The sequence below is a fragment of the Motacilla alba genome, chromosome 21 (genome assembly GCF_015832195.1).
Source record: "Motacilla alba alba isolate MOTALB_02 chromosome 21, Motacilla_alba_V1.0_pri, whole genome shotgun sequence".
Taxonomy (NCBI): domain Eukaryota; kingdom Metazoa; phylum Chordata; class Aves; order Passeriformes; family Motacillidae; genus Motacilla; species Motacilla alba.
The window spans coordinates 1,444,209-1,472,120 of record NC_052036.1 but is presented as its reverse complement, the minus strand read 5'-3'; the positions used below and the strand labels follow the sequence as shown (position 1 = coordinate 1,472,120).

General features: G+C 59.7%; 1 protein-coding gene across 1 annotated transcript in view; it reads right to left on the bottom strand.

Moving 5' to 3' along the window:
- Positions 1-27,389, bottom strand: part of AGRN (agrin) — a 56,659-nt gene extending 29,270 nt beyond the window's left edge. Inside the window, exons 1-3 of the mRNA XM_038160116.1 lie at positions 26,986-27,389; positions 20,043-20,304; positions 4,252-4,272 (exon numbers count right to left, since the gene is read on the bottom strand). Coding sequence (XP_038016044.1) covers positions 4,252-4,272; positions 20,043-20,304; positions 26,986-27,183 — 481 coding nt within the window. The 5' untranslated portion in view covers positions 27,184-27,389. The remainder of the gene's footprint in view (positions 1-4,251; positions 4,273-20,042; positions 20,305-26,985) is intronic.
- Between the last annotated feature and the right edge of the window lie 523 nt (positions 27,390-27,912).

Below are 27,912 nucleotides of genomic sequence, written 5' to 3'. Positions count from 1 at the left end.
AGCTGGGAGAGCCCAGCCAGCGACGCAGAGCCAGCCCAGTGCCCCTCTGGATGGAGCAGGGACGGACTCATCCATCATCCCCCTCCTCCTCCTCCTCCCAGGGGACAGCCAGCCCCAGCAGGGGACAGGAGGCACAAAGCCACCGTGGCTGCTGTGACAGAGGAGGGAGGGACAAGGACAGGTGGCCAAGGGAGCCTCCTCAGGCGGTGGAAATCCATCATTTCCCACTGATCCTCACCCCCTGCCTGGAATTTCTCCTGAAATTTCTCCTGGAATTCTCCGGTGGCCAGCCCAGAGCTCCTGGCTTCTGTCACAGCCAGGCCAGAGGATGGCAGGAGAAAGGTGACAGGAGGGGCTGGGGACAGCTGGCCGGAGGGGAGGGCAGCAGGGAGGGCTTATCCCAAAATTCCTGCGGCGCAGAGCTGCCGGGAGCTCCACGGGAGCAGCACCCCGAGCTCCAATTCCTTCCCACGTCTCCCAAAATCCTGACGCGCTGCTTCGGGGGATGATTGACAGCTGTCAGTCACGCCCCGCCGAGCTGTTGCCAGGCCGATTCCCCACCCGGCTGGCTTTCCCGCTAATCCTGTTCGGCAGGGAGCTAATTGGGATTTATCTGACAGCACCCAGAGCCTGCCGAGGAGGAGGAGGAGGAGAGGAGGAGGAGGAGGAGGAGGGAGCCTCGCTCCTTCTCCCTCTCCCCATCCCTCCCGCACTTTTCCCGGCTAATTACCGGAGAGAGGAGCGGGAAGGGGGGGATCGAGGGGATTTTAATTATTTCATTTAACACTTGGCAGGACCCAGCTTGGCTCCCCGCTGAGCAGCGCCTGGAAATAAAGAGCTCTTAAAGGCGCTCAGCGGGAGAGGAGGGAGCGGGGGCGGCACACGGGGCTGGGGGGCCGGCGATGGGAATTCACACCATTCCCAGCAAACATTCCCGAAAGGCATTCCCGAAAGGCATTCCCGAAAGGCATTCCCGAAAGGCATTCCCGATAAACGCTGCCTCTTCAGAAAAAGGGTTTTGGTTTTTTTCCCCCTCTGAAGAACTTTGGCCGAGCAGATCCAACACTGCAGATGTGCTCAGGGACGGAAAATCCCTGGAAAAGGGATGGAAAGCATGGAGCGGGCCACGCAGCTGTGCCCGGGGACTCCAGGCACCCCCCTGCCAGCCCAGCCCTGCTCTGCTCCTGCGCTGTCACTGCGCTGTCCCCGCGCTGTCCCCGTGAGACCCCAGCCAGCACCGGGGGCGCTCTCACGGGTCTGCCTCGCCCCCAGACCCAGAAAAACCCCCCGAGGGTCGCACGCAGAGCTTGGGGGGTCTGGGAGGACAAAACGCTGTCCCAAAGGGAACCTCGGGAAGCACCCCGGAGCTGACGGGACGCAATTCCCGGAATTCCCGCAATTCCCAGGGCTCGCAATTCCCGGAATTCCCGCAATCCCCAGGGCTCGGAGCGTCCCCTCAGCTCAGCCTGCCCCAAGCCGGGCTGCTGCCCCGGGCACGGAGCGCTGGGACCCCATTCCCGGCCGGAGCCGCAGGGGTCCCAGAGCAAGGCAGCGAATCCGGGATGTCACCGCCTCGGAGGGACCGCGGGAGAGGCGCTGGGACAGCAGCCGGGAGAGAGGCACGGCGGGGATGGGGACAAACCCCCGAGGGTGTCCCCTGTCCCCAACAGCAGCCGGGAGAGAGGCACGGCGGGGATGGGGACAAACCCCAGAGAGTGTCCCCAAGGGCAGCCGGGAGAGAGGCACGGCGGGGATGGGGACAAACCCCCGAGAGTGTCCCCAAGGGCAGCCGGGAGAGAGGCACGGCGGGGATGGGGACAAACCCCCGAGAGTGTCCCCAAGGGCAGCCGGGAGAGAGGCACGGCGGGGAGGGGGACAAACCCCCGAGGATGTCCCCAAGGGCAGCCAGGAGAGAGGCAGGGCAGGGAGATGATGGGGACAATCCCCCGAGAGTGTCCCCTGTCCCCAACAGCAGCCGGGAGAGAGGCACGGCGGGGATGGGGACAATCCCCCGAGGATGTCCCCTGTCCAGAAGAGCAGCCAGGAGAGAGGCAGGGCAGGGAGATGATGGTGACAACCTCCCGAAGGTGTCCTCTGTCCCCTCTCCAGAACAGCAGCCGGGACAGAGCAGGACAGTGACAGTCCCCTGTCTGGAGCAGCAGCCAGGACAGAGCAGGGCAGTGACCGTGACATCCCCGAGGGTGTCCCCAGTGCCCCGGCGATGCTGCGGCAGCTGTCCCCGCTGCTCGGCGGGCTCGCACCGCCACCTGCCGCCCCTGCCGAGCCGCTCCCGCCGCCGGGAATTGCGGCCGGGCCGCGGGAGCTCCGCAGGGAGCGGGGAGAGCCCGGAGCAGCTCCGGGAGCCGCGCGGGACGAGGGGACAATCGGGGGGACACACGGGGGGACACGCGGGACCTTCCCAACACTGGACCATCGCACCCAGAGGGTGCATGGAGGGCGCTGCCAGCAATCCAAACCCTTTTCCAGCTGCCCAGCGGCTCCGGGAGAGCCGAGAGCAGCCAGCCCCGGCTCCTGGCGGCAGCCAGCGCAGGGCAGCCCCGGCAGCGGGCAGGGCAGGGCTGAGCCCGGGAACGGGCAGGGCTGAGCCCGGGAACCGGCAGGGCTGTGCCTGGGAACGGGCAGGGCTGAGCCCGGGAACCGGCGGCGTGCCCGGGAACGGGCAGGGCTGAGCCCGGGAACCGGCAGGGCTGAGCCCGGGAACCGGCAGGGCTGTGCCCGGGAACCGGCAGGGCTGTGCCCGGGAACCGGCAGGGCTGAGCCCGGGAACCGGCAGGGCTGAGCCCGGGAACGGGCAGGGCTGAGCCCGGGAACCGGCGGCGTGCCCGGGACCCGCGGGGAGCGCAGCCAGCAGAGGATGCTGTGCGCTCGGGAAACGCATCCCGGCGCTCCTCCCGCCGCCGCCAGCCGGCGCTCCCCGGCTCGCTGTCCCCGGGCTCGCTGTCCCCGTGTCCCCGTGTCCCCTGGAGCGGGACACGCTCCCAGCAGATCCCTCGGGATCGCTCCCGGCGGGATCAGCCGGGCCCAGCCCATGGAGAGCGAGGAAACCTGGCTTTATCCAGCTCCAATCCCCTCAGCTCCGCTGGCAGCTGGGCTGGCACAGCCTCGTCCCACCCCACAGCGCCCCAAAAACCTGCTTTGGGCTGGCAGGGGTCCTAAAAGTCCTGGGTGAGCAGAGAAGTGGGAAGAGGAGCAGCTCCAGCCCCAAATCTGGGGCACCCCTGGTTCAATCCCTTCTCCTCAGCTCCTTTGGCACCCGAGGGCAGAGCTGGCACAGCTTTGTCCCACTCCACCCCAAAAATGATCCTAAAAGTCCTGGGTGAGCAGAGAAGTGGGAAGAGGAGCAGCTCCTCCTGGGGCACCCCTGGTTCAATCCCTTCTCCTCAGCTCCTCCAGCACCCAAGAGCAGAGCTGGCACAGCTTTGCCCCTCCTCAAATCACCCCAAAAAGCTGCTTTGGGGTCAGCCATGATCCTGAAAGTCCTGTGTGAGCAGAGAAGTGGGAAGAGGAGCAGCTCCAGCCCCAAATCTGGGGCACCCCTGGTTCAATCCCTCTGGCAACCAAACCTTGTCCAGCCTGGCCCTGGGCACTTCCAGGGATGGGGCAGCTCCCCTGGGCACCCTGTGCCACCCTCATCGTTACCATCCCTTCTGTTTCTGCTATCGAGCCTAAACCCACCCTCCTGCAGCTGAAACCCACCCCTGCTCCTCTTTGCTTTCCCCTGAAACTTCCCAATCCAGCTCCGCCCCTGGAGCTTCCCAGCGCAGCCAGGAGCAGGACAGGGATTCCCTGGATCTGAGCAGGGAATTCCTGTCCCCGCAGGAACCCCGAGCAGCCCAGTGCTCCCAGTTTGCCCCAGTGCCGGCCCAGAGAGCCCCGCCCGGGCCGCGGGTGGAGGCGAGAGGCTGAGGATGGAGAGGAAGATGAGGCGAGCGGTGGGTGAGGAGGAGCCCTTAGATCACAGCTGCACACCCCGAGGGTGGGGACACGCCCGGAGGGGACAGCCCTGCACACCCCGAGGGGGGGGACACGCCCGGAGGGGACAGCCGGGAGCTGCCCGAGCTGTGATCTAACAGCAATGGTGGCCGCGGGGGTGGCAGCAGAGCCTCCCATTGCTCCAGCACATCCCGAGGGACGAGGATGACAGGGACTAAAGCAGCCAGGCTGATGGTGGATGGAGAAAATGGCGATTTAGGGGTTTTTTTTTTTTGGCGTGACAGCCCCACCACTTACCGGCGAGAAGCTTCCTATGTTCTTTAGAAAGCAGGGGAGGAGAAAAAGGAGAGAAGAAATCAAGTTAGAAGCAGGAAAACAGGAGCGGCCCCCAAGATTTCCTCCTCCCCAAGCCCCCTCTGCCACCTGGGGCACCTCCAGGTGTCTCTCCCAGGCTGGATCCTGCCCTAACCCCGCGGTTCCTGGGCAGGAATCCCAAATCTCACAGGTAAGCAGCAGGAGGAGGTGCCAGGGAACAGAGCTGGGTGCTTTTCCCACCTGCAGCAGGTCCTGGAAGGGAATCCGAGGCCCAGGATTGGCCACGGATCCTCCTCGGCTCCTCTGGCACCCGAGGGCAGAGCTGGCACAGCTTTGTCCCGCCTCAGGTCACCCCAAAAAGCTGCTCTGGGGTGGGCAGTGAAGCTGAAAGTCTTGGGGTGAGCACAGGAGCTCGAGAGTGGGAAGAATGCAGAGGTGCAGATCCAGCTGGGAAGGAGCGGGGACAGAGGGACAGCAGGACCGGCACCGCCACCTTCGCTTCCAGCACAGGGACGGGCTGAGCTTACCCCAAAATCCCACCTCTCCCTCAATGAACCCTCGCTTGGGAGCTCGCTCCCGTGCCCAGCCTCCAGGCACGCGGTTCAAGCACGCCGGGGTGGCACCGGGAGCTCCCAAATCCGCAGGGAATGGGAACAGCCGGGTCCTGCTGATCCCACACAGCCACAGCAAATCCCGCCCGGAAAACCGGGGGGGAACAGCCCGGGAGAGCACCAGGGAGCCCAGCAGAGCCCAGCCCCAGGGGAGCACCCCAGCAGCCACTCCTGACCGTCCCTGTGACCCTCGGGGCGTGACCCGCGGGGAGCTGGCGCTCCAGGGGACCCTGGGGACGTCCCCAAAAGCTCCTGATTGCCACGAGCTCTGTAAATGCCGTGGGTTCTCTGCTCCAAGGGATGGCTTTGTGAAGGCAGACAACGCTCAGGAGCTGCACCTGCAGCTGCCACGGCTTCAGGCGTTCCCTTCTCCCATCCCAGCCCGATCCAGGGGCACTTCTGGGGCGGAGGGCAGCGGAGCAGGGGGTGACAGCAGGGGGTGACAGCAGGGGGTGACAGCAGGGGGTGACAGCAGGGGGTGACAGCAGCTCCCAAAGCCACGGGAGGAGGTGCAGGGTTAACAGCTGAGCACGGCCCTGCCCAGCCCGGGCTGTCCCCCAGGGAAGGGGGAACTCCTGGAATCCCTGATGCCAGCAGGAGCTGTCACCCGGCCAGGGGAGCTCCCGGGGTGAAACCCGAGCCGTGGCCCCCGTTTGCTATTCAGGGATGGGACCTTCAATCCCCCCCCCGTTCCCTGGGGACGCCACTCTGCCACCCTGCCAGGCTGGCCCTGGGCACTTCCAGCAGCCAGGGCTGCTCCAGGAGAGCACTTCACCCCTGGCGGGCAGGAAATGTCCCCAGGGCTGGGGTGGCATCCCAGGGGACACCAGGGGGACAAGGAGGGACACAGCAGGGCTGGCTGCCAGGGGTTTTGGGGACATTCCTGTTTGCTGGGGGGGTGTCAGCTCTGACTGTCACCTCGGGGACAGTGGCACAGTGCCCGGTGCCACATGAGGGCCACGCTCCCGGAGCTCGTCACCCCTGTGCCTGGCACAGGAGCTGCTGCCACCACCCCTGGCACTCCCTGGTGTCCCCTGGCATGCCACCACACCCCTGAGGGCAGCCCGGATGTGCCCGGGACAAGTGACACAAGACAAGTGACACGTGCCCAAGGCCAGCGGGGAGGAGCTGTGCCAGGGGGACACAGCTCTGTCCCTGGGCATTCCCAAACTTCCCCCAGGGCATGTCCCACCGGGCTGTGGTGGCAAAGTGTCAGTGCCACCTCCCAGGGCTCGGTGACAAACGTCAGTGCCACCTCCCGCTCTGAGCAAGGGGGAATCCAGGGTGGGAAATGCAGGACAGAGGAGCTGGAGCTGCCCAGCAGCCCCAGAGCTCCCCGGGAATGGGAAGGGCAGCTCTGAGCGCGGAGGGGACGCGAGGGCCACAGCCCAAACCCGCCCCGGTGGAACGGGGGGACACGGGGAACGGGGTCGGGGGGCTGCCAGAGCTGCTGGGGGCTGGGGAACGTGATCCCACAAGGGTTCAAAGGGCCCTGGGCGCCCCTCGGCCACACCGGACGCTTGACCGCGAGCCAAGGGTCACTCATGGGGACACCAGAACACTTGGAGTGCTCGGCTACATCCACCCACGGCTCAGATGGACACTCCAGCCCCTTCCCACACAATTCCTGTCCTCTCCATGGCCTCCTGTCCCTCAGAGACCCCACAGCCACACTGGACACTTGACCACGAGCCAAGGGTCACTCATGGGGACACCAGAACACTTGGAGTGCTCGGCCACATCCACCCACGGCTCAGATGGACACTCCAGCCCCTTCCCACACAATTCCTGTCCTCTCCACGGCCTCCTGTTTCTTAGCAACCCCACAGCCACACTGGACAATTGACCACGAGCCAAGGGTCACTCACGGGGACACCAGACTGCTCCTGTGCTCGGCCACATCCACCCATAGCTCAGATGGACACTCCAGCCTCTTCCCACACAATTCCTGTCCTCTCCACGGCCTCCTGTCCCTCAGAGACCCCACAGCCACACTGGACACTCGACCCCGTGGAGCCACAAGCCAAGGATGACTCCTGGATGACTCCTGGAGACTCCTGGAGACTCCAGGCCTCTCCTGTGCTCGGCCACATCCACCCCTGGCTCCAGACAGACACCCCAGCCCCTTCCCACACAATTCCCAGCCATCCCACAGCCCCTGTGCCCCAGAGACCCCCCCGGCCCAGCAGGGCTCACACGTTCCCCTCTGATTTCCAGAAGGAAAGTGCAGCTGAGCCGAGCCCGACCCTCCCTTCAGCTCCTCAGGACTGCCCTGGCTTTGTCCCCTCCAGGGAGCTGCGGCTCCGCGGGGCAGCTCTGAACGTCCAGCAGAGAGGGAGAGACCGTGTGTTTTAGTGCAGATTGAACAAAACAAAACCCGAAAGGAGGGCGGGAGGCTCCGTCCCAAGGTCAGAGGGAAGTTTCCCCGGGCAGAAGGAGCGGGGAATTCTCCCGGGGCGGGAGGATGGTGCCGGAACAAAGCCGCCCTTCCCTCCCCAGGCAGCCGGGAGGTGCCTTTGACTCACGGCTGGCGTCTGGGGCGAGTGGCACTGCTGGCAAGCCACGTGTGGCCCGGCCAAGCCACCCCGGAGCTGCTCCTGAGTCACTGCCGGGGTTTATCCCGGGGGCAAAGCTCAGCCGGGCACGCTGCTCCTGGGAATCCTGAGATCCCAGCCTGGAAAGGAGGCTCTGGAAGCGGCTTCAACCCGACCACGGGCAGGGCAGGGGTGCTTCTCCCAATCACCCCGAGCAGGGGAAGCTGCTGCCTTCCAGGGAATGGGATTGGGCACCTGGGAGCGCCCAGGACCAGGACAAGGGGATGGGAAAAGTCAGGACAGGCACAGGCAGCTCCCAGCAATTTCACCTTGCAATCCCTCGGGGAGTTTCTCCCCTTTTCCTCGAGCCTGGCAAGGAATTGAGGGATTTTCTGAAGTCCGGGGCAGGCTTTTGTTAGTGACACACTAATTAGGCACATTACAGCACATCGGCACCAAACACCGGGCCTGCCTCCCTGCAGAGCTGAGATTTTGGGATTGGGAGAGGGGATGGGAGCTCAGGAGCATCCCCAGAGCCAGGCAGGGACAGAGGGAGAGGAAGAGGCCGGGACTGCCCCACCTTCCTCCCTTCCCCAGCTCTGCAAGTCCCCGAAAGGCTGCCAGGATTGAAACCAGATGTGTAGGAAGTGTCTCATTAGCAGTAATTGCTTCGAGAGGATTTGAGGTTTCCCCTCTCTGCCACCACCACCAAAAACACTCGGAAGGAGCCGCCGTGGGTCGGGACAAGGGGAAAAAACAACCCCTGCAGGCAGAGTTTGTGCTGCACAAACGTTTGGGATTGAAGGCAGGGAAAGTTTATCCAGGCGGGGCTGGCAGCAGGCTGAGGGATCTGAAACCATCCCGGCAGATTAGGCTGGAAAAACCCCGCCTGAATCCCACTTTCCTGCCTCAGCGCGGCCAAATGAGTCGTGAAATGGGCTCACAGCTCAGCCCTGGCACCCTCCCGGCTTCCAGAGGGGGAAACAGGCACGGGACACGCCAGCAGCTCCTTCCCCACAGCCTGGGACACGCCAGCAGCTCCTTCCCCACAGCCTGGGACACTCCAGCAGCTCCTTCCCCACAACCTGGGACACGCCAGCAGCTCCTTCCCCACAGCCTGGGACACGCCAGGAGCTCCTTCCCCACAGCTCAGGGCACTCCAGGGATGTGGCAGCAGCTCCAGGCATCCCTGACCCATCCCAGGTTCCAAGGTTTCCCTTGGCTTACAGGCCTGGATCCAAGAGCTCAGAGCAGGCAGGTCCTGGCAGGGAACAGGCTCAGAGCAGGGAGACCCAAACCAAGGCAGGAGTCAGAGTTTGCAGGGTCTGGATGGGATCCAGGACCTTCCCAAGGGCCCGTGGCACCCAGAGCCAATCTCCCCCTGTGCTGCACAAGTTTCCCACGCCAGGTGCGATTTTCCACCTGCTCCCTAAATCACCTCTTTGTTCTCGGGCTGAATTCCCAGTCCTCCACGTGACACCGCCACAGAATTCCCAATTTACGGCACGGATCTCTCACGATTCTCCCCAGCAGCGCGGGATTTGATCCCTCCTCGGGGAGCAGAGCGGAGCCACCCTGCTGTCCCCATCCCCTCCGTGGGGCTGAGCTGTCCCCCAGCCCCGCTGAGGGCTCTGGGGGGTGATTACAGACAGAAAATCCCGGGGAGCAGCTCCTGCATCCCAAAACCCCTCCAGAATCCCCCTGAGGGACAGCACCGCGCCGGGGGGACACAGAGCTGCACCAGCCTTGTGTCACCGTCACTCTGTCACAACCCTGTCCCCAGCGCCACTCCCCAACAGCAGGACGGGACCCCAGGCCTGGGCAGGGCACAGTGCCAGCTCTGGGGGGCCCGGTCCCCTGCCGCAGCCCTGGGGACAAAGCCGCCTTTGCTGGGGACAACGCGCCTGTCACCCCCCCCGGCTGGGGACGCGGCGATGGCGGCTCAAAGGAGAAGCCACAACCGCTTGATTTTTGGTGGGGGCAGCGCAGGCAGGGCCAGCGGGGCTCCTGGGGCTCCTCCTCGGGTGTCCCCTGCGGCGGGCGGTGTCCCCTGTCCCCTGTCCCCAGCGCAGGCCCCCGGCGCTGGAAGCACAAAGGCGCTTGTGTTGGAGGCCGGCGCTGTTTTCTGGGAAGGGAGCCAGGGCTGGCAGCTCCCGGAGCAGCAATCAAAGCCCCGTTTGTGGCTGCCGAGCCCCCCGAGCAGCGCGGGGGCACCCGCGCGGGGAGGCCAGGCCGCGGCAGCCTGCTGGGGACAGCCCCGCACACAGATGGGGACGCGGGACACCGGCCAGCCCGGGCCCAGGAAAAGCTGTGCCGCGGGCAAGGGCGGGCTCCAGGATCCCCAAAAACCCTTCCCTTCCCAGGGCAGGAGCTGGGAACGATCCCTGCTCCACCATTCCCAGCATGGACACCCCCCAAATCCCTCCTGGATCAGCTCCCCAGGGAATTCTGAGCTCACATTCCCAGCCCTGATCCCAAAGAGACAGAGCCATGGATGGGCTCCAGGATCCCCAAACCCCCCTTCCCTTCCCAGGGCAGGAGCTGGGAATGATCCAGGATGGAGACCATGGATTCCAGCATGGGGACTCCCAAATCCCTCCTGGATCAGCTCCCCAGGGAATTCTGTGAGCCAGCCCTGATCCCAAAGAGACAGAGCCATGGATGGGCTCCAGAATCCCTAAAAAACCCTTCCCTTCCCCAGGGCAGGAGCTGGGAATGATCCCTGCTCCACCATTCCAGCATGGACACCCCCAAATCCCTCCTGGATCAGCTCCCCAGGGAATTCTGAGCCCACATTCCCAGCCTGGATCCCACAGGATGGGTTATCCCACAGGGACCATGGGTGGGCTCCAGGATCCCTACAAAACCCTTCCGTTCCCAGGGCAGGAGCTGGGAATGATGCCCCAGCCGGGGATTCATCCCTGCCCCTCCACCATTCCCCTTCTCCTGCTGCTGGCAGAGCCGTGGTGATGCTGAAACTGATCGGGATCAGCTCCCAGCGGGAATTCTGAGCCCACATTCCCAGCATGACCCAGCCCCTTCGCCCCGCCCCGGGCAGTGCATCCCAACTTCCCAAACTCCCTCCTGGCCAGCAGCAGAGCCTTTCCAATGTCCCCATTTCCCTGCAAGGTCCCCAGATGCAATTCCCCCCAGGAATCCGAGCGGCCTCCCCTCTTCCTTTGCTTTAAAGTTGCTTTTTCCGCCGTCCTGAATAATTGACGGAGCATGAAAATTTAAAGTCTTTCAAGATTCCATTAAAAATTCATTCCCTTTCCCTTCGGAGAACTGCCACTGCCAGAGGCCCACGTGGGGCAGCTGCCTCCCTGCCCAGGATTCACCTCCAGAGGAAATTCCCTTGGAATTGTTTCGTGGAGACCCCAAACTAGCATCCTGCATCCCTCTCCATCAGCCTGCTCCTCCATCCCCTCCTGGCTCCAGCAGCAATCCTGCAGCTCCGCCTCCTCCAGCCCACTGAGGATCCTGCACCCCTGCATTCCCAGGACAACGGGATCCAGCATCCCTGCATTCCCAGGATGATGGATCCAGCCTTTCCCTGCATTCCCAGGACAACGGGATCCAGCATTTCCCTGCATTCCCAGGACAACGGCATCCAGCATTTCCCTGCATTCCCAGGCCAACAGGATCCAGCATCCCTGCATTCCCAGGATGATGGATCCAGCATTTCCCTGCATTCCCAGGCCAACAGGATCCAGCATTTCCCTGCATTCCCAGGACAACGGGATCCAGCCTTTCCCTGCATTCCCAGGACAACGGGATCCAGCCTTTCCCTGCATTCCCAGGACAACGGGATCCAGCATCCCTGCATTCCCAGGATGATGGATCCAGCCTTTCCCTGCATTCCCAGGACAACGGGATCCAGCATCCCTGCATTCCCAGGATGATGGATCCAGCATTTCCCTGCATTCCCAGGATGATGGATCCAGCATTTCCCAGCACCCCAGCATTCCCAGGATGATGGATCCAGCATTTCCCAGCACCCCAGCATTCCCAGGATAATGGGATCTTGCTCTGATCCAGGGCTGCAGCCCCTCATCCTCTTCCTCTCAGGAATTGTGGGGTGGGATTCCCAAAATCCCTCATCCCCAGCTATTCCTGCTTCGCATCCCATCCTCCCTGACCCTGAGGAATGACTGAGGAATAACCTAAGGAACAACCTCAGGAACAACTGAGGAATAACCTCAGGAATAACCTCAGGAACAACTGAGGAATAACCTCAGGAACAACTGAGGAATAACCTCAGGAATAACCGAGGAATAACTTCAGGAATAACCTCAGGAACAACTGAGGAATAACTGAGGAATAACCCCAGGAACAACTGAGGAACAACCTCAGGAATAACCTCAGGAACAACTGAGGAACAATCTGAGGAATGACCTCAGGAATGACCTCAGGAATGACCTCAGGAACGACCTCAGGAATAAGCAAGGAATGACCCGAGGAATGACCCAAGGAAACCATCATACAGCATTAAAAAAAGCCAGGAAAAATAAAGGCCAGAGCTGCTTTCAGTGCTCTTAAAATGCCACCAAACCCTTTTCTGGGAGCACCCTCTGCTTCCCAGCTGCTTCCCAGCCACTTCCAGCCCTCCAGAGGCTGCCGGGACGGGCTCGGGTTTCCCAGGGAGCCTGGAGTTAATTAACTGTCACACCCTCGGGCAAAGCCCTCCCAATTTACCCCACTTGACCAAGTGACCCCGAGGATTTGGAGCAGGCTCCATAAATCCCAACGCCACGTGGGGTTTGTTTTCCAGGAGGGAATTCTCAGGGAATGCTGGGCGGGGAGTCCACACCTCCCTTTCCAGCACACCCCTGAGGTTCCCTTTTGCCAGGGAATTTTTTTATCCACGCTCCTGTAATGAGGACAGAGGGGTTTTATCCTGTCCCCCCCGTGCCACCTGCCCAGGGAGCTCCAAGAAGAGGCAGATCCAAGGAATCCCACCACACAACCTCAGGAACCGCACAAACCATCCCGGCGTGGCTTTTCCCGCCCCACTTTCCATCCCAAAGAGAAGAGGAACGATGTTCTTACCTGATGATTAATCCACAATCCACCAGGGACGGGGCAGCACATGGAAAAAAAAAAACACAGGGAAAACAGCTGGATCACACCAGGGAAAATCCTGCTCAGGAAAAAAATCCCAGCCCTGCTCCTGCCCGGGCAGCGTGGTTCTGCTGGGCATGGACAGGAGCTGGACCCTCACCCCAAAAATGCTGCAGCCCCCTCCCCTCTAGAGCAGAGATTCCCCCCAAAAAAGGTGCAGCACCTCAGGGAAGAGATTTCCCCCAAAAAAGCTCCAGCTCACCCTGTAGAAATTCCCCCCCCCCAAAAAAAGCTGCACCCCCAGAGACTCACCCCGAAAATCTGCAGCCTCATAGATCAGGGGGTCACCCAATTAATTTGCAGCCCCCTAGGGTAAAGATTCACCCCAAAATCCCGGCGTTTTCCCCCAGAAATTCACCCCAAAAACCCTGAATTTCCCCCCAGAGATTCACCCCAAAAAAACTGCATTTCCCCCTAGAGATTCACCCCAAAACCCCTACATTTCCCCCCAAAAAATAAACCCTAAGAATCCTGCATTTCCCCCCAGAGATTCACCCCCAAAAAGCTGCAGCCCCTCAGGGAAGAGATTCACCCCCAAAAGCTGCTTCTTCCAGATATTCACCCCCCCCAAAAAAATGCAATTCCCCCCAGAGATTCACCCCAAAAAACTGCAATTCCTTGCAGAGATTCACCCCAAAAAGCTGCAGCCCCCAGAGATTAACCCCAAAAAACCCTGCATTTACCCCCAGAGATTCACCCAGAAAATTCCTACATTTCCCCTGAGAATCAGCCCCAAAAGCTGCAGCCCCCAGAGCGGGGGGTCACCCCAAAAGCTGCAGCCCCCAGAGCGGGGGTCACCCCAAAAGCTGCAGCCCCCAGAGCGGGGGGTCACCCCAAAAGCTGCAGCCCCCCAGAGCAGGGGGGTCCACCCCCAAAAGCCGAGGCCAGGGGGCAGCGGGGGCCCAGCAGGAGCAGGGAAGGGCTCCTGTCCCAAAGCAGGGGGGCCGGAGGGGCAGCAGCTGCTGCCAGGGCTGTGCCAGGGTTGCCAAGGCTGCCGGGCTCTGTTATCCACCAACAGCCTTTGAAGTCAGGGCCCGGGAATGTGCCTGCCAGGGAGGGAGGGAGAGACAGGGACCCCAGAGCCACCAGAGCCACCTGGCTGCTCCCCAGGAGCATCCCGGGGCACACCCCCCCCGTGCAGGGACGCGCAGCAGGGCCAGCAGGAGCTCACGGGATCACAGTCACAGAGTCCTCAGGATCACAGAATCCACAGGATCACAGAATCCCAGAATCCACAGAATCCACAGGATCACAGAATCAAAGAATCCCAGAATTCACAGGATCCACAGAATCCTCAGGATCACAGAATTCACAGAATCCTCAGGATCACAGAATCAAAGAATCACAGAATTCACAGATCCACAGAATCCACAGAGTCACAGAATCCTCAGGATCACAGAATTCAGAGAGTCACAGAATCCCAGAATCCACAGAATTCACAGATCCACAGAATCCCAGAATTCACAGATCCACAGAATCCCAGAATTCACAGAATCCACAGAATTCACAGGATCACAAAATTCACAGGATCCACAGAATCCACAGAATCAAAGAATCACAGAATTCACAGAACCCACAGAATCCCAGAATCAAAGAATTCCCAGAATCCACAGAATCCCAGAATCCACAGAATCCCAGAATCCACAGAATCATGGAATCCCAAAATCACAGAATCCACAGAATCAAAGAATCCCAGAATCCCAGAATCCACAGAATCAAAGAATCCCAGAATCCCAGAATCCACAGAATCCCAGAATCCACAGAGCTCACAGAATCCACAGAGCTCACAGAATCCCCAGGGTGGGAGAGGCCTTAAAGACCACCAAGTCCAAGCCTGCCCCAACCCCTGAACTCAACCCTGGCACCCAGTGCCACATCCAGGCTGTGTCAAACACACCCAGGGATGGGGACTCCAGCACCTCCCCGGGCAGCCATTCCAGAGCTTTATCACCTTTCTGTGACACACTTCTTCCCAATATCCAACCTAAATTTCCCCACTGCAGGGGAACGAGGAGCTCCCTGAGGAACTGAGGTCTGACCTCCTTGTTATGGTGTAGCTGGAATGGCCCAGCAGAGCCAATTATCCATTTTTATCTGTTTTTCATCCATTTTTTATCCATTCTTTATCCATTCTCCACCCATTCCAGAGCTGAGATGTGACTTTCCCCACACCACCCACAGCCTGGATTCCAGGATCAGCACCCTGAGCTCCCCCAGGCCATTCCCAGGTCACAGCTCCTGGGGCCACATTCCAGCCTTCTCCTGACAGGGCCACCCCCTGGGAGCCCTCTGGACAGACAGACAGACAGACAGACAGCTGGGAAGTGTCTGTCCTGCAGATCCCAGGGCACGGGGTCAGGCTTCAGAGCTCTCAGGAAAAAAATCCCTGCTGGAAAATGGAGCAAAAGGCACGGGCTGAGTGTGGAAAGCAGGACTCTGGATTTGGAGCCGGGTCCTCCTCTTATCACCACAGATGTGGCGGCCGGAGGGTCCCCCAGGGTCCCCAGAGCAGCAGCTCCAGCCCCCCTCTGCTGCTTCCCTTCACCGGGACGGATCCAGAGCTTCTCCAAAGGGTTCCCACGCCTGGAGGGGCTGGAATGTCCCAAATCCTCCCCCCGGGGATGGAGCGAGGCTGTCAACACACTGCTGCTGCTGCTGCACAGGAAACAGCAGAGCCCCGTGCTCCCAGTGCTCCCAGTGCTCCCAGTGCTCCCAGTGCTCCCAGTGCTCCGGGCAGCGGGATGCGCCCATGGGATGCTCCTGAGGAGGAGGAGGAGGAGGAGAGGATGAGGAGGAGGAGGGACAATCCACAGGGTGCAGCAGCAGGAATGTCCCTCCCCCTCCTAAAGCCCCTCTTCCCTTTCCCCAGTGCTCCCAGTGCCCCGGGCAGCGGGATGCGCCCATGGGATGCTCCTGAGGAGGAGGAGGAGGAGGAGGAGGAGGAGGAGGAGGAGGAGGAGGAGGGACAATCCACAGGCTGCAGCAGGAATGTCCTCACCCCTCCTAAATGCCCTCTTCCCTTTCCGGGTTCCTCCTTTCCCCAGTGCTCCCAGTGCTCCCAGTGCCCTGGGCAGCGGGATGCTCCTGAGGAGGAGGAGGGTCAATCCACAGGCTGCTGCTGCAGGAATGTCCCTCACCCTCCTAAAGCCCCTCTTCCCTCTCCCCTTTCGGGTTCCTCCTTTCCCCAGGCTGGAAAAGCCCAGCCTGAAGGACAAAGCTCCGTGGAAAAGGAGGGGCTGGGCTGCAGGGAGCGCAGAGGGAGCCCCACCATCCACCCCCGAACCCCAAACCCACAGGCAGGGACACTGCTGAGGGAGCCAGGCAGCTCCAGAGGCTGGAAAAGGCTCCCGTGGGCACAGAGGGGACAAGTGCAGGGGCTGAGCAGGGCTGGGGATGTCTGGGAGGAACGGAAAAACAATTCCAGCTGGGATTTCTTCTGCGGATTGCCTCAGTGCCTGGGAACTGGGGCCTGGCCAGCAGCGCCGAGCCCCGGGGCTCCCATCAGCCACAGCAGCACAGAGGGGATCAGCTGGGCAGGAGAAGCTTTGGGAGCAGAGTTCAAAGGGAATTTGGCAGCAGTGCCCAATCTGAAGCAGAGCAAACCCCTCCCAAACCTCCCAGCAGTTTTTATCCATCACTTCCAAGCGGAAGAATCCTGTTGTTTCCAAACGTTTGGATGTGAAACCCTGACAGGTTCCTGGTGCTGCATCCCAAAAAAAAGCTTCATCCCACTCCAGCAGCAGGGAAATTCCAGCTCCTTCCCCCTCCTGGGGAAGCAGAGCAGGAACCTGGGTCTGTCTGTCCGAGGCAGGAAAAGAGCAGCAGGCTTGGGATGTGTTCTGAATTAAAGCAGCTCTGCACTAAAAACCAGCCTTGGACCCAAAAATACCAGCCCTGGACCCAAAAAAACAGCTCTGAACCCAAAAAAAACAGCCCTGGACCCAAAAATCAGCCCTGGACCCAAAAAAAACCAGCCCTGGACCCAAAAATACCAGCCCTGGACCCAAAAATACCAGCCCTGGACCCAGAACAAACAGCTCTGGAACCAAAAAAACAGCCCTGGACCCAAAAAAAACAAAAACCAGCCCTGGACCCAGAACAACCAGCTCTGAACCCAAAAAAACAGCCCTGGACCCAAAAAAACCAGCCCTGGACCCCAAAAAACCCAGCTCTGAACCCCAAAAAACAGCCCTGGACCCAAAAAAACCAGCTCTGAACCCAAAAAACCAGCCCTGGACCCAGAACAAACAGCCCTGGACCCAAAAATCAGCCCCGGACCCAAACCCAGCCCAGCCCCCAGTGTTTTCCTGAGTGAGTGGGTGGGAAAATCCAGCCTTTGATGTTCCCTGAGCAGCTCCAAAACAAAGCTGGGCCACGGGAGATAAAAACACCAAACAAAGCTCGCCACGGGACACATCCGGGAGATGGAGTGGAAAGAATTCCATTTCCATGGAGGGCACGGCTGCCCCAGCGCCACGGAAAAACCACGGCACAGCTGCTCTCCACCCCCAGCACAGCAGCAGAGCCCAGGCTCCAGCACGGGGGGAAAACCAGCCTGGAAAAGCTGCTCTGGGCAAGGCAGGTGCCTCCCCAGTATTCCCCGTGCGTCCCTTGGAGGGCTCTGGCACTGCCCGAATTCCCTGGAACTGAGGCACCGTGGGGCCTTCCTGACATTCCCCTCACAGCCCTGGGAATTGCCCAAATTCCCTGGAGCAGGCAGCAGTGGGGCTCCCCAATATCCCACTCACACCCCTGGATATTCACAAAATTCCATGGAAGAGGCACCAATGGGGCTCCTCATTATCCCACTCACACCCCTGGAAATTCCCCGAATTCCCTGGAAAGGGCACCAGTGGCACCTCCCCAAAATTCCTCTTGCATCCCTGGAAATTGCCCGAATTCCCTGGAAGAGGCACCAATGGGGCTCCCCAATATCCCACTCACACCCCTGGAAATTCCCCAAATTCCCTCCAAGAGGCACCAAGAGCTCCCCAATATCCCACTCACATCCCTGGAAATTCCCAAAATTCCCTCCAAGAGGCACCAATGGGGCTCCTCAATATTCCCCTCACAACTCTGGGAATGGCCCGAATTCCCTGGAGCAGGCAGCAGCGGCACCTCCCCAAAATTCCTCTTGCATCCCTGGAAATTGCCCGAATTCCATGGAAGAGGCACCAATGGGGCTCCCCAATATCCCACTCACACCCCTGGAAATTCCCAAAATTCCCTGGAAGAGGCACCAATGGGGCTCCTCAATATCCCACTCACAACTCTGGGAATGGCCTGAATTCCATGGAAGAGGCACCAAGAGCTCCCCAATATTCCCCTCACACCTCTGGGAATGGCCCAAATTCCCTGGAAGAGGCACCAAGAGCTCCCCAATATTCAATATTCCCCTCACACCTCTGGGAATGGCCCAAATTCCCCGGAAGAGGCACCAGCAGTGTCTCCCCAGTTTTCCCCCCAGAGCATTCCATGAGCTCTGGCATTGCCCAAATTCCCTGGAACTGAGGCACCAACGGTGCCCCCCTGATAATCTCCTCCCATCCCTGGACACTGCCCAAATTCCCTGGAAAAGTCACCAGCGGGGCTCCCCAATACTCCCCTCACACCCCTGGAAATTCCCCAAATTCCCTGGAACTGAGGCACCCGTGATAATCCTGTTAATCCTCTCACACCCCTGGAAATTGCCCAAATTCCCTGGAGCAGGCAGCAGTGGCACCTCCCCAAAATTCCTGCTGCATCCCTTGAAATTCCCCGAGCTCCCCGGAACTGAGGCACCGATGATAATCCCGATTTCCCCCTCACAGCCCTGGAAAGTGCCCAAATTCCCTGGAGCAGCAGCAGCGGCACCTCCCGAGCCCTGGCGCTGCCCAGATTCCCGGGAAGTGCCCGCAGCTGCTGGCAGGGGCCCAAGGGGAGGCTGCCCTGCATCCCAGGGATGCATAGCTGGAATTCCAGGCTGGCAGGGCAGGATCTGTGCCAGGACAGGGCATGGGAACACAGCTGGGGCAGGGATCTGGGCAGGGAGAAACTGGTCAGGGCTACTGGGAGAAGAGAAACTGGACAGGGCTACTGGGAAAAGAGAAACTGGACAGGGCCACTGGGAGAGGAGAAACTGGACAGGGCTACTGGGAGAGGAGAAACTGGACAGGGCTACTGGGAAAAGAGAAACTGGACAGGGCTACTGGGAGAAACTGGACAGGGTTACTGGGAAAAGAGAAACTGGACAGGGCTACTGGGAGAAACTGGACAGGGCTACTGGGAAAAGAGAAACTGGTCAGGGCTACTGGGAAAAGAGAAACTGGACAGGGCTACTGGGAGAAACTGGACAGGGCCACTGGGAAAAGAGAAACTGGACAGGGACTGACCAGTCCAGGGCTGCTGGACAGAGAAAAAGTGACCAGTCCAGGGCTACTGGGCAGGAAGAAACTGGTTAGGCCAGAGCTACTGGGCAAAAACTGGTCAGGGCTACTGGGAAAAGAGAAACTGGGCAGGCCAGGGATCCTGGGCAGGGGGAAATGTTCAGGGCTGCTGGGAAAAGATTGGCCAGTCCAGGGCCAACCTTTTGGTCAGGGAGAAACTGGTTAGGCCAGAGCTGCTGGGCAAAGACTGGTCAGGGCTACTGGGCAAAGAGAAACTGGTCAGGGCTACTGGGCAAAGAGAAACTGGTCAGGGCTACTGGGAGAAGAGAAACTGGTCAGGGCTACTGGGAGAAGAGAAACTGGTCAGGGCTACTGGGAGAAGAGAAACTGGTCAGGGCTACTGGGAGAAGAGAAACTGGTCAGGCCAGGGCTCCTGGGCAGGAGGAATGGCCTGGTAGCCTCGGGAGCTGATCCTGCAGGAAGTGCTGCAGGATGTCCCAGCCTCCCACTCCAGATTAAAATTCCACAGGAATTTGCTCAACAAACGGAGCCTCTCAGCTCCTGCCACCAGCCCGGGGATGTTTCACATTTCTGCCACAGGGAGGGAGGGAAATGACCCTGGGGCTTGGGGGAAACAGGGATGGGGCAGGGCAGGGATCCTAAATCACCCACTAACATCACCCACTAACCCCAAAATCAGTGCCACCATCACCAAAAACACACACGAACCAGCACGACACCCCTCAACCACCACCCCTGCCCATCCAGGGGCTGGGAACCCCACAAAACCCCCACAAAAAAAACCCCAAAACCCCAAAAAAACCAAAAAAAAACCCTTACAAGAACCCCAGAATGTCCTCACCTTCCACCTCCTCCAGGTTGCGCAGCGTGATGCGCATCAGGCAGGAGCAGCTGCCCATTCAGGGGCTGTGAACCCCAAAAAACCCCCACAAAAACCCCTAAAAAACCCACAAAAACACCTGAGAACGCCCTCACCTTCCACTCAGTGCTCCACCTCCTCCAGGCTGCGCAGCGTGATGCACCTCACGCAGGAGCAGCTGCCCATTCAGGGGCTGGGAATCCCACAAAAACCCCACAAAAACCCCTAAAAAACCCACAAAAACACCCGAGAACACCCTCACCTTCCACGCAGTGCTCCACCTCCTCCAGGTTGCGCAGCGTGATGCGCATCAGGCTGGAGTTGAGCATGAGCTCGTTGCGGTGCGCGGGCCACAGCGCCTGCGGCGCGGGGTTGACGAAGAAGATGCGCGTGTCCCCCGTGGCCACCTGGTTGTCACAGATCAGCGGGTCCCCGAAGCCCCCGATCACCACCTTGTTGCCCCCGTCCAGCAGGATCTCGTGGGTGACGATGTCCTTGCCCTTCAGGTAGCGCCAGACCCGCACCTGGCACGGGGACGGGAGAGGTCACCAGGCTGCGGTGTTCTGGGGAATCCTGTTTTGCTCCCTGGGCTCCTCTTTCCCCTCCCTGGGCTCCCATTTTCACTCCCTGGGCTCCCATTTTCCCTCTTTGGCCTCCTCTTTCCCCTCCCTGGGCTCCCATTTTCCCTTCTGGGCTCCTCTTTTCTCTCCCTGGGCTCCAGTTTTCCCTCTCTGGGCTCCCATTTTCCCTCCGTGGACTCCTCTTCTCCTTTTTTGGCCTCTTTTCCCTCCCTGGGCTCACATTTTCCCTCTCTGGGCTCCTCTTTTCCATCTCTGGGCTCCAATTTTCTCTCCCTGGGCTCCAATTTTCTCTCCCTGGGCTCCAATTTTCTCTCCCTGGGCTCCTCTTTCCCCTCCCTGGGCTGCTGGTGGCCCTGCCAGACAGCTTCCATCCCCCTGGAGCAGGAACCATTCCCAGTTTTCCGCCCGTGCCCCGGTGGCCCTTCAGGTGTCCCCCCAAATCCGAGGGGCCGTTCAGGCACAGAAACTTTCCCAAATTCCTCCCCGAGCGCCTCCAGCCCAGATCTGAGGCTGCAGAGCTCAAACCAGGGGGGGGAAGCCTCGCTGGGGGCCGCGGGGAACGCGAATCCTCTGATCCCTGATCAATCTCTGAGGTTGATTTTTATTTTTTTTTTTTTTTTTGCAGCCTGAACTCCAGAATTTCAGCTCCGACTGAAAAAGCTTCAAAGTCCAGGCTGAGCCGGAGCCAAACTCCTCCAGAGCGTCCCTGGCAGGACGGCACGGGGTCATTCCCACGTTCCCTGTGGCCACAGCAGCCACAGGCCTGAGCCTCCTGCTCACCTGCCGAGCAGGAAAAGGGAACAAACTCGGCTCTGTGCCCTGCAGGCACCAATCAAGGTGAAGTGAGTTTAGGAGTGAGTTTAGGAGTGAGTTTAGGAGTTTATCTCCCCTTCGAGTTTAGGAGTGAGTTTAGGAGTGAGTTTAGGAGTTTATCTCCCCCTCACACTTTCTCCTGCTGGTGAAATATTCGGAGCAGGACCCCGGGCTTGGGGAGGGGGGGGCTGAGCTCCCCGGCTGCAAAAAAAGCAATAAATCACCCCAATTATGGTCCCGAAAGCTGCAGCCTGGCCTGCCCGAGCACGGCCGAGCTGCAGGAGCAGCCCAGGTGCAATCGGGGCCGGGGCAGCTGCTCTGCAGCGCTGCGTGCCTCGGCTGCTGCCAGGCGTGGAGAGCTCAGCCACGTGTTCCCACAGCAGCAAAGGTGGGGTACCCCGGGGCTGAGCCACCCCAAAGCTGCGAAATGAGAAAATAGGAAAATAGAGAATTGTAAAAATAGAGATTAAAAATAGAATTATAAAAATAGAATTATTAAAGGAGAATTATAAAAGCAGAATATACACAGGGAGTGGAGAGCTCAGCCATGTGTTCCCACAGCAGCAAAGGTGGGGGTACCCTGGGGGCTGAGCCACCCCAAAGCTCCGAAATGGGAAAATAGGAAAAATATAGAATTGTAAAAAATAGAGAACAAAAAATAGAGAAAAAATAGAGAATAATAATTCTATTAAAATAGAATTATTAAAGTAGAATTTAAAAAGAGCGTGGAGAGCTCAGCCACGCGTTCCCACAGCAGCAAAGGTGGGGGTACCCCGGGGCTGAGCCACCCCAAAGCTGCGAAATGTGAAAATAGGAAAAATATAGAATTGTAAAAAATAGAGATTAAAAATAGAATTATAAAAATAGAATTATTAAAGGAGAATTTACACAGGGCGTGGAGAGCTCAGCCACCGTTCCCACACAAAGGTGGGGTACCCCGGGGGCTGAGCCACCCCAAAGCTCTGAAATGTGAAAATAGGAAAATAGAGAATTGTAAAAAATAGAGATTAAAAATAGAATTATAAAAGTAGAATTATAAAAGTAGATTTATTAAAGTGGAATTTTAAAAGGGCGTGGAGAGCTCAGCCACGCGTTCCCACACAAAGGTGGGGTACCCCGGGGGCTCAGCCACCCCAAAGCTCTGAAATGTGAAAATAGGGAAAATAGAGAATTGTAAAAAATAGAGATTAAAATAGAAATATAAAAGTAGAATTTAAAAAGGACATGGAGAGCTCAGCCACACGTTCCCACATGGATTTGTGCTGCAGCAGCAAAGGTGGGGTACCCGGGGGCTGAGCCACCCCAAAGCTGCAAAATGAGAAAACAGAAGAATAGAGAATTGTAAAAATAGAGTTTAAAAATAGAATTATAAAAGTAGAATTATAAAAATAGATTTATTGAAGTGGAATTTTAAAAGGGCATGGAGAGCTCAGCCACGCGTTCCCACAGCAGCAAAGGTGGGGGTACCCCGGGGCTGAGCCACCCCAAAGCTGCGAAATGTGGAAATAGGAAAATAGAGAATTGTAAAAATAGAGATTAAAATAGAATTATAAAAGTAGAATTTATGGAGAGGTCTAGGATGCAGAGGTTTAGGATGCAGAGGCTGGGGTTTAGGATGCAGAGGTTTTAGGATGGAGAAGTTTGGGATGGAGAAGTTCAGGTTTAGGATGGAGAGGTTTTAGGACGGAGAGGTTTGGGTTCAGGACGGAGAAGTTTAGGTTTAGGATGGAGAAGTTCAGGATGGAGAGGTTTAGGTTCGGGATGGAGAGGTCCAGGATGGAGACCAGGACATTTCCTTCCCCCAGAGGCTGCTGGGACACTGGAATTTCCCCGGCTGCTGCCAAGGATTGCCAGTGGGATTTTTGCAGGGACAACAGTCGCACTCTGCTCCTTCTCCCGACCCCAAACCCGTTCCAGGACTCCCTGAAGGAGCCGGGAAGAGCCTCCCTGCCCTGGCCGCAGGGGAACCGCGGCACCCCCAGCGCCCAGGTGAGCCGGGGGAAGGTGTGGAGGGCTCAGCGAGCCCGGCTCGCACAAACCCTGCTCTCACAAACCCTGCTCTGGCAAACCCTGCTGGCACAAACCCTGCCGCCGCCCCAGCCGCTCCTCCTGCCTCCTGCCCGGCCCCGAGCTGCTCTCTCCCCGCAGTCAAGCCCAGACACCTCCCGCAGCCGCACCTCCCGCAGCCCCGGGGCAGGCTCCGGAGGAGGCGAGCAGCACGGCAGGGCAAAAACCCAGCCAGCCAAAGCAGGAAAAATAGGGGAAAAAAACCAACCCTCCCGCAGCAGCAGAAAACACAGCCCGAGGCGGCTCCCAAAGCGTGCGGGGCATTTCCACAGCTCGGGGTTTGGTTTTTTTTTGGTTTTTGAGCGGGGAAAAGCTGGATTCTCCCCCAGCTCCGCAGCAGATGGGGGTTGGCGTTAATTGGCGTGGCTGGGGCGCTCAGGCAGCTCCGAGCCAGGCCACGGAAACATCAGAGTCCGGCGGGCTCCTCCCCGCCCTAATGAATGGATGCGCGAGGCTCCGGAGCCCGGCAATTACCTGCGGGGCATCCCCTTCATCAGCGCGGCGCAATTAAGACTTTGTCACCGCTGACTCACCGGCGGCAGCGAGCATCGGGGGGGAAAAGGAAGGGAGGCAGAAAAAATGGGGCTGGGACCTGTTCGGAGCAGGACCCTGCCCTGCAGCGCCCCGTTTCCCCAGGGAGAACAGAGAATTTTGGATTTTTAGGGGGTCTCAAAGCTCCGCGGAGGCACAGGAGGAGCAGCCGCAACTTTATCCAGGCGCGGGTGTGTTTTAAAGGCAGGGAGGAAGCTAAAAATCCCCAAAATAAAAGGGTTTTCCAACATGCCGGGGGGGTGCATGGCGAATAGGGAAAGGGGAGCACCTGTACAGGAACATTCCTGCCAGGGAAAACGCCGCGGGAAACGCCAGGGTGTGTAAAGCCAGGTGGGAAGCCGGAGCAAAGCCCCCTCTGGAGGAGCTGTCACTCGGGATGGGAAGCACCGAAAGGGGGTCACCAGGAAATTTTGGGAGTTAAAAGCCAGGATCAGCTCTGCTTCCACGAAATTTTGAGAGTTTTGGGAGATAAAAGCCAGGATCAGCTCTGCTTCCATGAAATTTTGAGAATTTTGGGAGATAAGAGCCAGGATCAGTTGTTTCCACGAATTTTTGGGAATTTTGAGAGCCAAAAGCCAGGATCAGCTCTGCTTCCAACCCTTCCCCCTCCCTTTTTTTTGTCTCTGTGCCTTTTCCCTGCCCCTTCCCCAGGACCCAGCAATTCCCCCAAAACCCCCCCAAAATCCCTGCTCCATTGTCCGGAACAGGATCCACATCCTTGTCCACACTTCCTCCGGCGCTCACAGAACCTGGACTCACCCTATAAATAGCAGCTGCCTCCCCAACCATGGGGACAGCCCAGAAAAAGGCCCTTCAGGGGGCCGGAGCAGGAGGGGACAATGCCAGCAGCAGGAAGGGACAATGCCAGCAGCAGGAAGGGACAATGCCAGCAGCAGGAAGGGACAATGCCAGCAGCAGCAGCGGCTCCGGGCAGAAGTCACAAACTGCGCTCAGGAATGCCAAACCCCTCGGAAGAAGGGCACAGCGGCCACTTTTTGGGAGTTCTGTCAGGCTGCTCCTCGTCCCCACAGCCGCGCTGGCAGCCCGGGCTCGGCTGGCAGCTATTTCGGGGTGTTTATCCAACGTTAAGTTCCCGTTTCTCCGGGTGCTTATCTGCGCCTACCGGAGCGCTCAGCTGGGAGGGTTCGGAGCCGGGCTGGCAAGAACAATGCCCCACACGGAATTCACAGATCCCCGCGTGCCCGCTTCCCTCCAGGACCACCCAGCTCCGGCCATCCTCGGGATTTCTGGGTGCGGGAGCTCCCCCGTGCTCTGCAGATAAGGAAGAGGCTGGCGGGAGATAACGGCGGGGTCTGGGGAGCGGCGAGGGCAGGGCAGGAGGAATTGGGGCAGGAATTTGCTCGGCACGGGATCCTGGATTTCTCCCAGCTCCCCCCGGGGGCAGCGCAAGGACAGCGGGAGCCGGCGGTCAGGTTTAATCCCGAAGTGCTGCTGGAATTTAGGTTAAAAACAAAACAAACCAAACCAAAACAAACTGCAGGCATGGCAAACCCACACGATTCCAATTCCAAGACTTTGGGCGATCTGAGGAGGGCGATGAGCCAAGAGCTGCTGCAAAGCTGCACATCCCCGAGCCACTGCAGTGACAGGAGATTTATCTGCTCCCGACTCCTCGGGACACCCCAAATCCCGCTCCAAAGCTGCTTTTCCCTGCAAAGACACCACGGAACGCCACTAAAAACGACACAGGACGGGCTGATGGGCAGGGAAAGGGACGGGGAACCGCCGTCCAGTGAAGATTCCCGAATGTCACAGCGCTGCCAGGACGGGATGATGGGATGGGATGGGATGAAAGCTTTCCTGCTTTCACTTTTACTCGACTCCAGGGCTGGAATGATCTCTCAGGAACCCGTCCTGGCCCTCCTGTGCTCTTTGGAGAGCAGGAACGGGCAGGAGCAAAACCCCAAACTCCAGAGCAAGCAGGACAAACCTCTCCCGGGCAACACTCAGGGAAAGGCAGGGAAGAGATTCCCTTCCCAGTGTAAGGAATTCAGACTGTGCTTCCCAGAAAGCCACGGCGGGCAGCCCCATCCCACTGCTGGCTGCCCCAGCTGGGGCTGGATTGCACCTTGCAAAGGCAGAGCTGCTTTTCCTTATCCCAGCTTTTCCTCATCCCAGCTTTCCCCCATCCCATCTTTTCCCTATCCCAGCTTTCCCCCCATCCCAGCTTTTCCCTATCCCAGCTTTCCCCCCATCCCAGCTTTTCCCCCATCCCAGCTTTCCCTCATCCCAGCTTTCCCTGGCCCAGAGTCCTGCCCTGCTGCTGCAGGATGATTTTCTGCCAGGCAGACACCTCGCTGTGAGCCCGCAGTGGGGAAAAAAAAAAATAAAAGAGATTTATTCCTCACGCCCTGGCATTTCTGCCTCGCCACCAGCGCCACTGGGCCACCTCCCGTGGCCACCTCGCGCCGGCCTCAGGTGGCCACATCCATCTGTGCCCCACGGGCACAGCTCATTAATGCTGGCGGAGCACCCAGGATGTGCCAGACACTCTGCAAACAGACGGTGCCGGCCCTCGCCCGGGGGGGCTGCGAGGTGCAGATGGGTCGGGGGGCGCTGGGAGCGGGCACCGGGCCCCAGCTGGGCGGGCAGGGGCTGGGGGATGCTCGGGGGATGCTCGGGGGATGCTCCAGAGCTCCGCGGCAAAGTTCACCTTCCTCCCCGCCAGCAAAGCATCGCCCCCGGCCCTGCTGGGCACCGAGCAGAAGCGGGGTTCTTAGCAGGAGAAGGGGAACGGGGAGAAGAGGGAAAGGCGAGGGAAGAGCGTGTCCTTGCAAGCGAGATCCCTGCCCCGGCAAGGGTTAAGGCATCCGGCACGTTTTCTGTCAAGCGGGCGGATGGGATTTCAGGTTGCTCGGGACTTGAGCGTCCCTCCGCTTCGGGGGGAGATAAAAAATCCCCAGAGCCCGAGGCCAGGTTGGTGGTTAAACAATAGCTCGGGCTGCAGGAACTCGAGATGCTGCTAAAGTCAACAGGAGAGGCTCCCAGCAAAGTTGGGAGGCAGCTCCGCATCACGCCAAAGCCCAAGAGGGAAATGCCCATAAAAAGCAACCTCTGGAGATCCCCCCCCCCCCCCCGGCCGCACAGCAGCCGGAGCCTCTCCCCAGCCTTCTGAAAAGCCCCGATCCCGGCCCAGACCGCACGGGGCGAAAGTTCCCCGCGCGGTTTTACCTTGCACGAGTAGGTGTGGTGCACCGGGTCCACGTTCATGATCTCCTCCACCGTGCCCGTCAGCACCACGTTGGCCTCCTCCTCCCTGCGCTCCAGCTCCCGCTCGGGGCAGCTGGCCAACGCCGCTGCCAGCAGCAGTGCCACCATCCCTGCCAGCGCCGGCAGCGCCCGGCCACCGGCCGCCCGCGGGGTCCCCATGGTGGCGGCGGCGGTGGCGGCGCGGTGGCGGTGCCGGTGACCCCGGCAGACAAAGCGGCCCCGCTCGCAGGCAGCGCTGGCGCAGCCGAAAGGGCCACTTTTGTTCCAGGGAGGTGAAAAGGAGGAAAGAAAGAGAGGAGGGAGGGACGGAGGGGAGGGGAGAAGGAGGAAAATCCCAGGAGGAGAGGAGGAGGAGGAGGAGGAGGAGGAGGAGGAGGAGGAGGAGATCTGGAAGGCGCTCGGCGCTCGCTGCCGTGGCCCTGCTGGAAGAAAGCGCGCAGATTTGCATGCAATCTGAATTGCTGATAAGGAGGGAGCGGGGGTTAGGGGGGAGAAGAGGGAGGGAGGGAGAAAGGAAGGGAGGAAGGCAGCGCGGCCGCCCGCCCTGCTGGCAGCGCTCGGTGCGAACGCCGCCCCCAGGAAAGGGAGCCTCGGTTAATGGATAATCAGCGCCGCAACGTGAGGAGACTTTTAAAGGTGTAGGGACCGCAGCCGGCCCCGCCACCCCCTCACCGGCGGTGGCAGCTGTCCCCAGCTCTGCCCCGGTGTGTCCCTCACTCTGTTCTGCACCCCCAAGATGCCCAAAGTGGGGGTCTGTGCCTCCCTGTCACCCCCACTCTGAGTGGCAGCTGTCCCCAGCCCCGTCCCGGGGTGTCCCTCACTCTGTTCTGCACCCCCGAGATGCCCAAAGGGAGGGTTTGTCCCTCCCTGTCACCCCCGCTCTGAGTG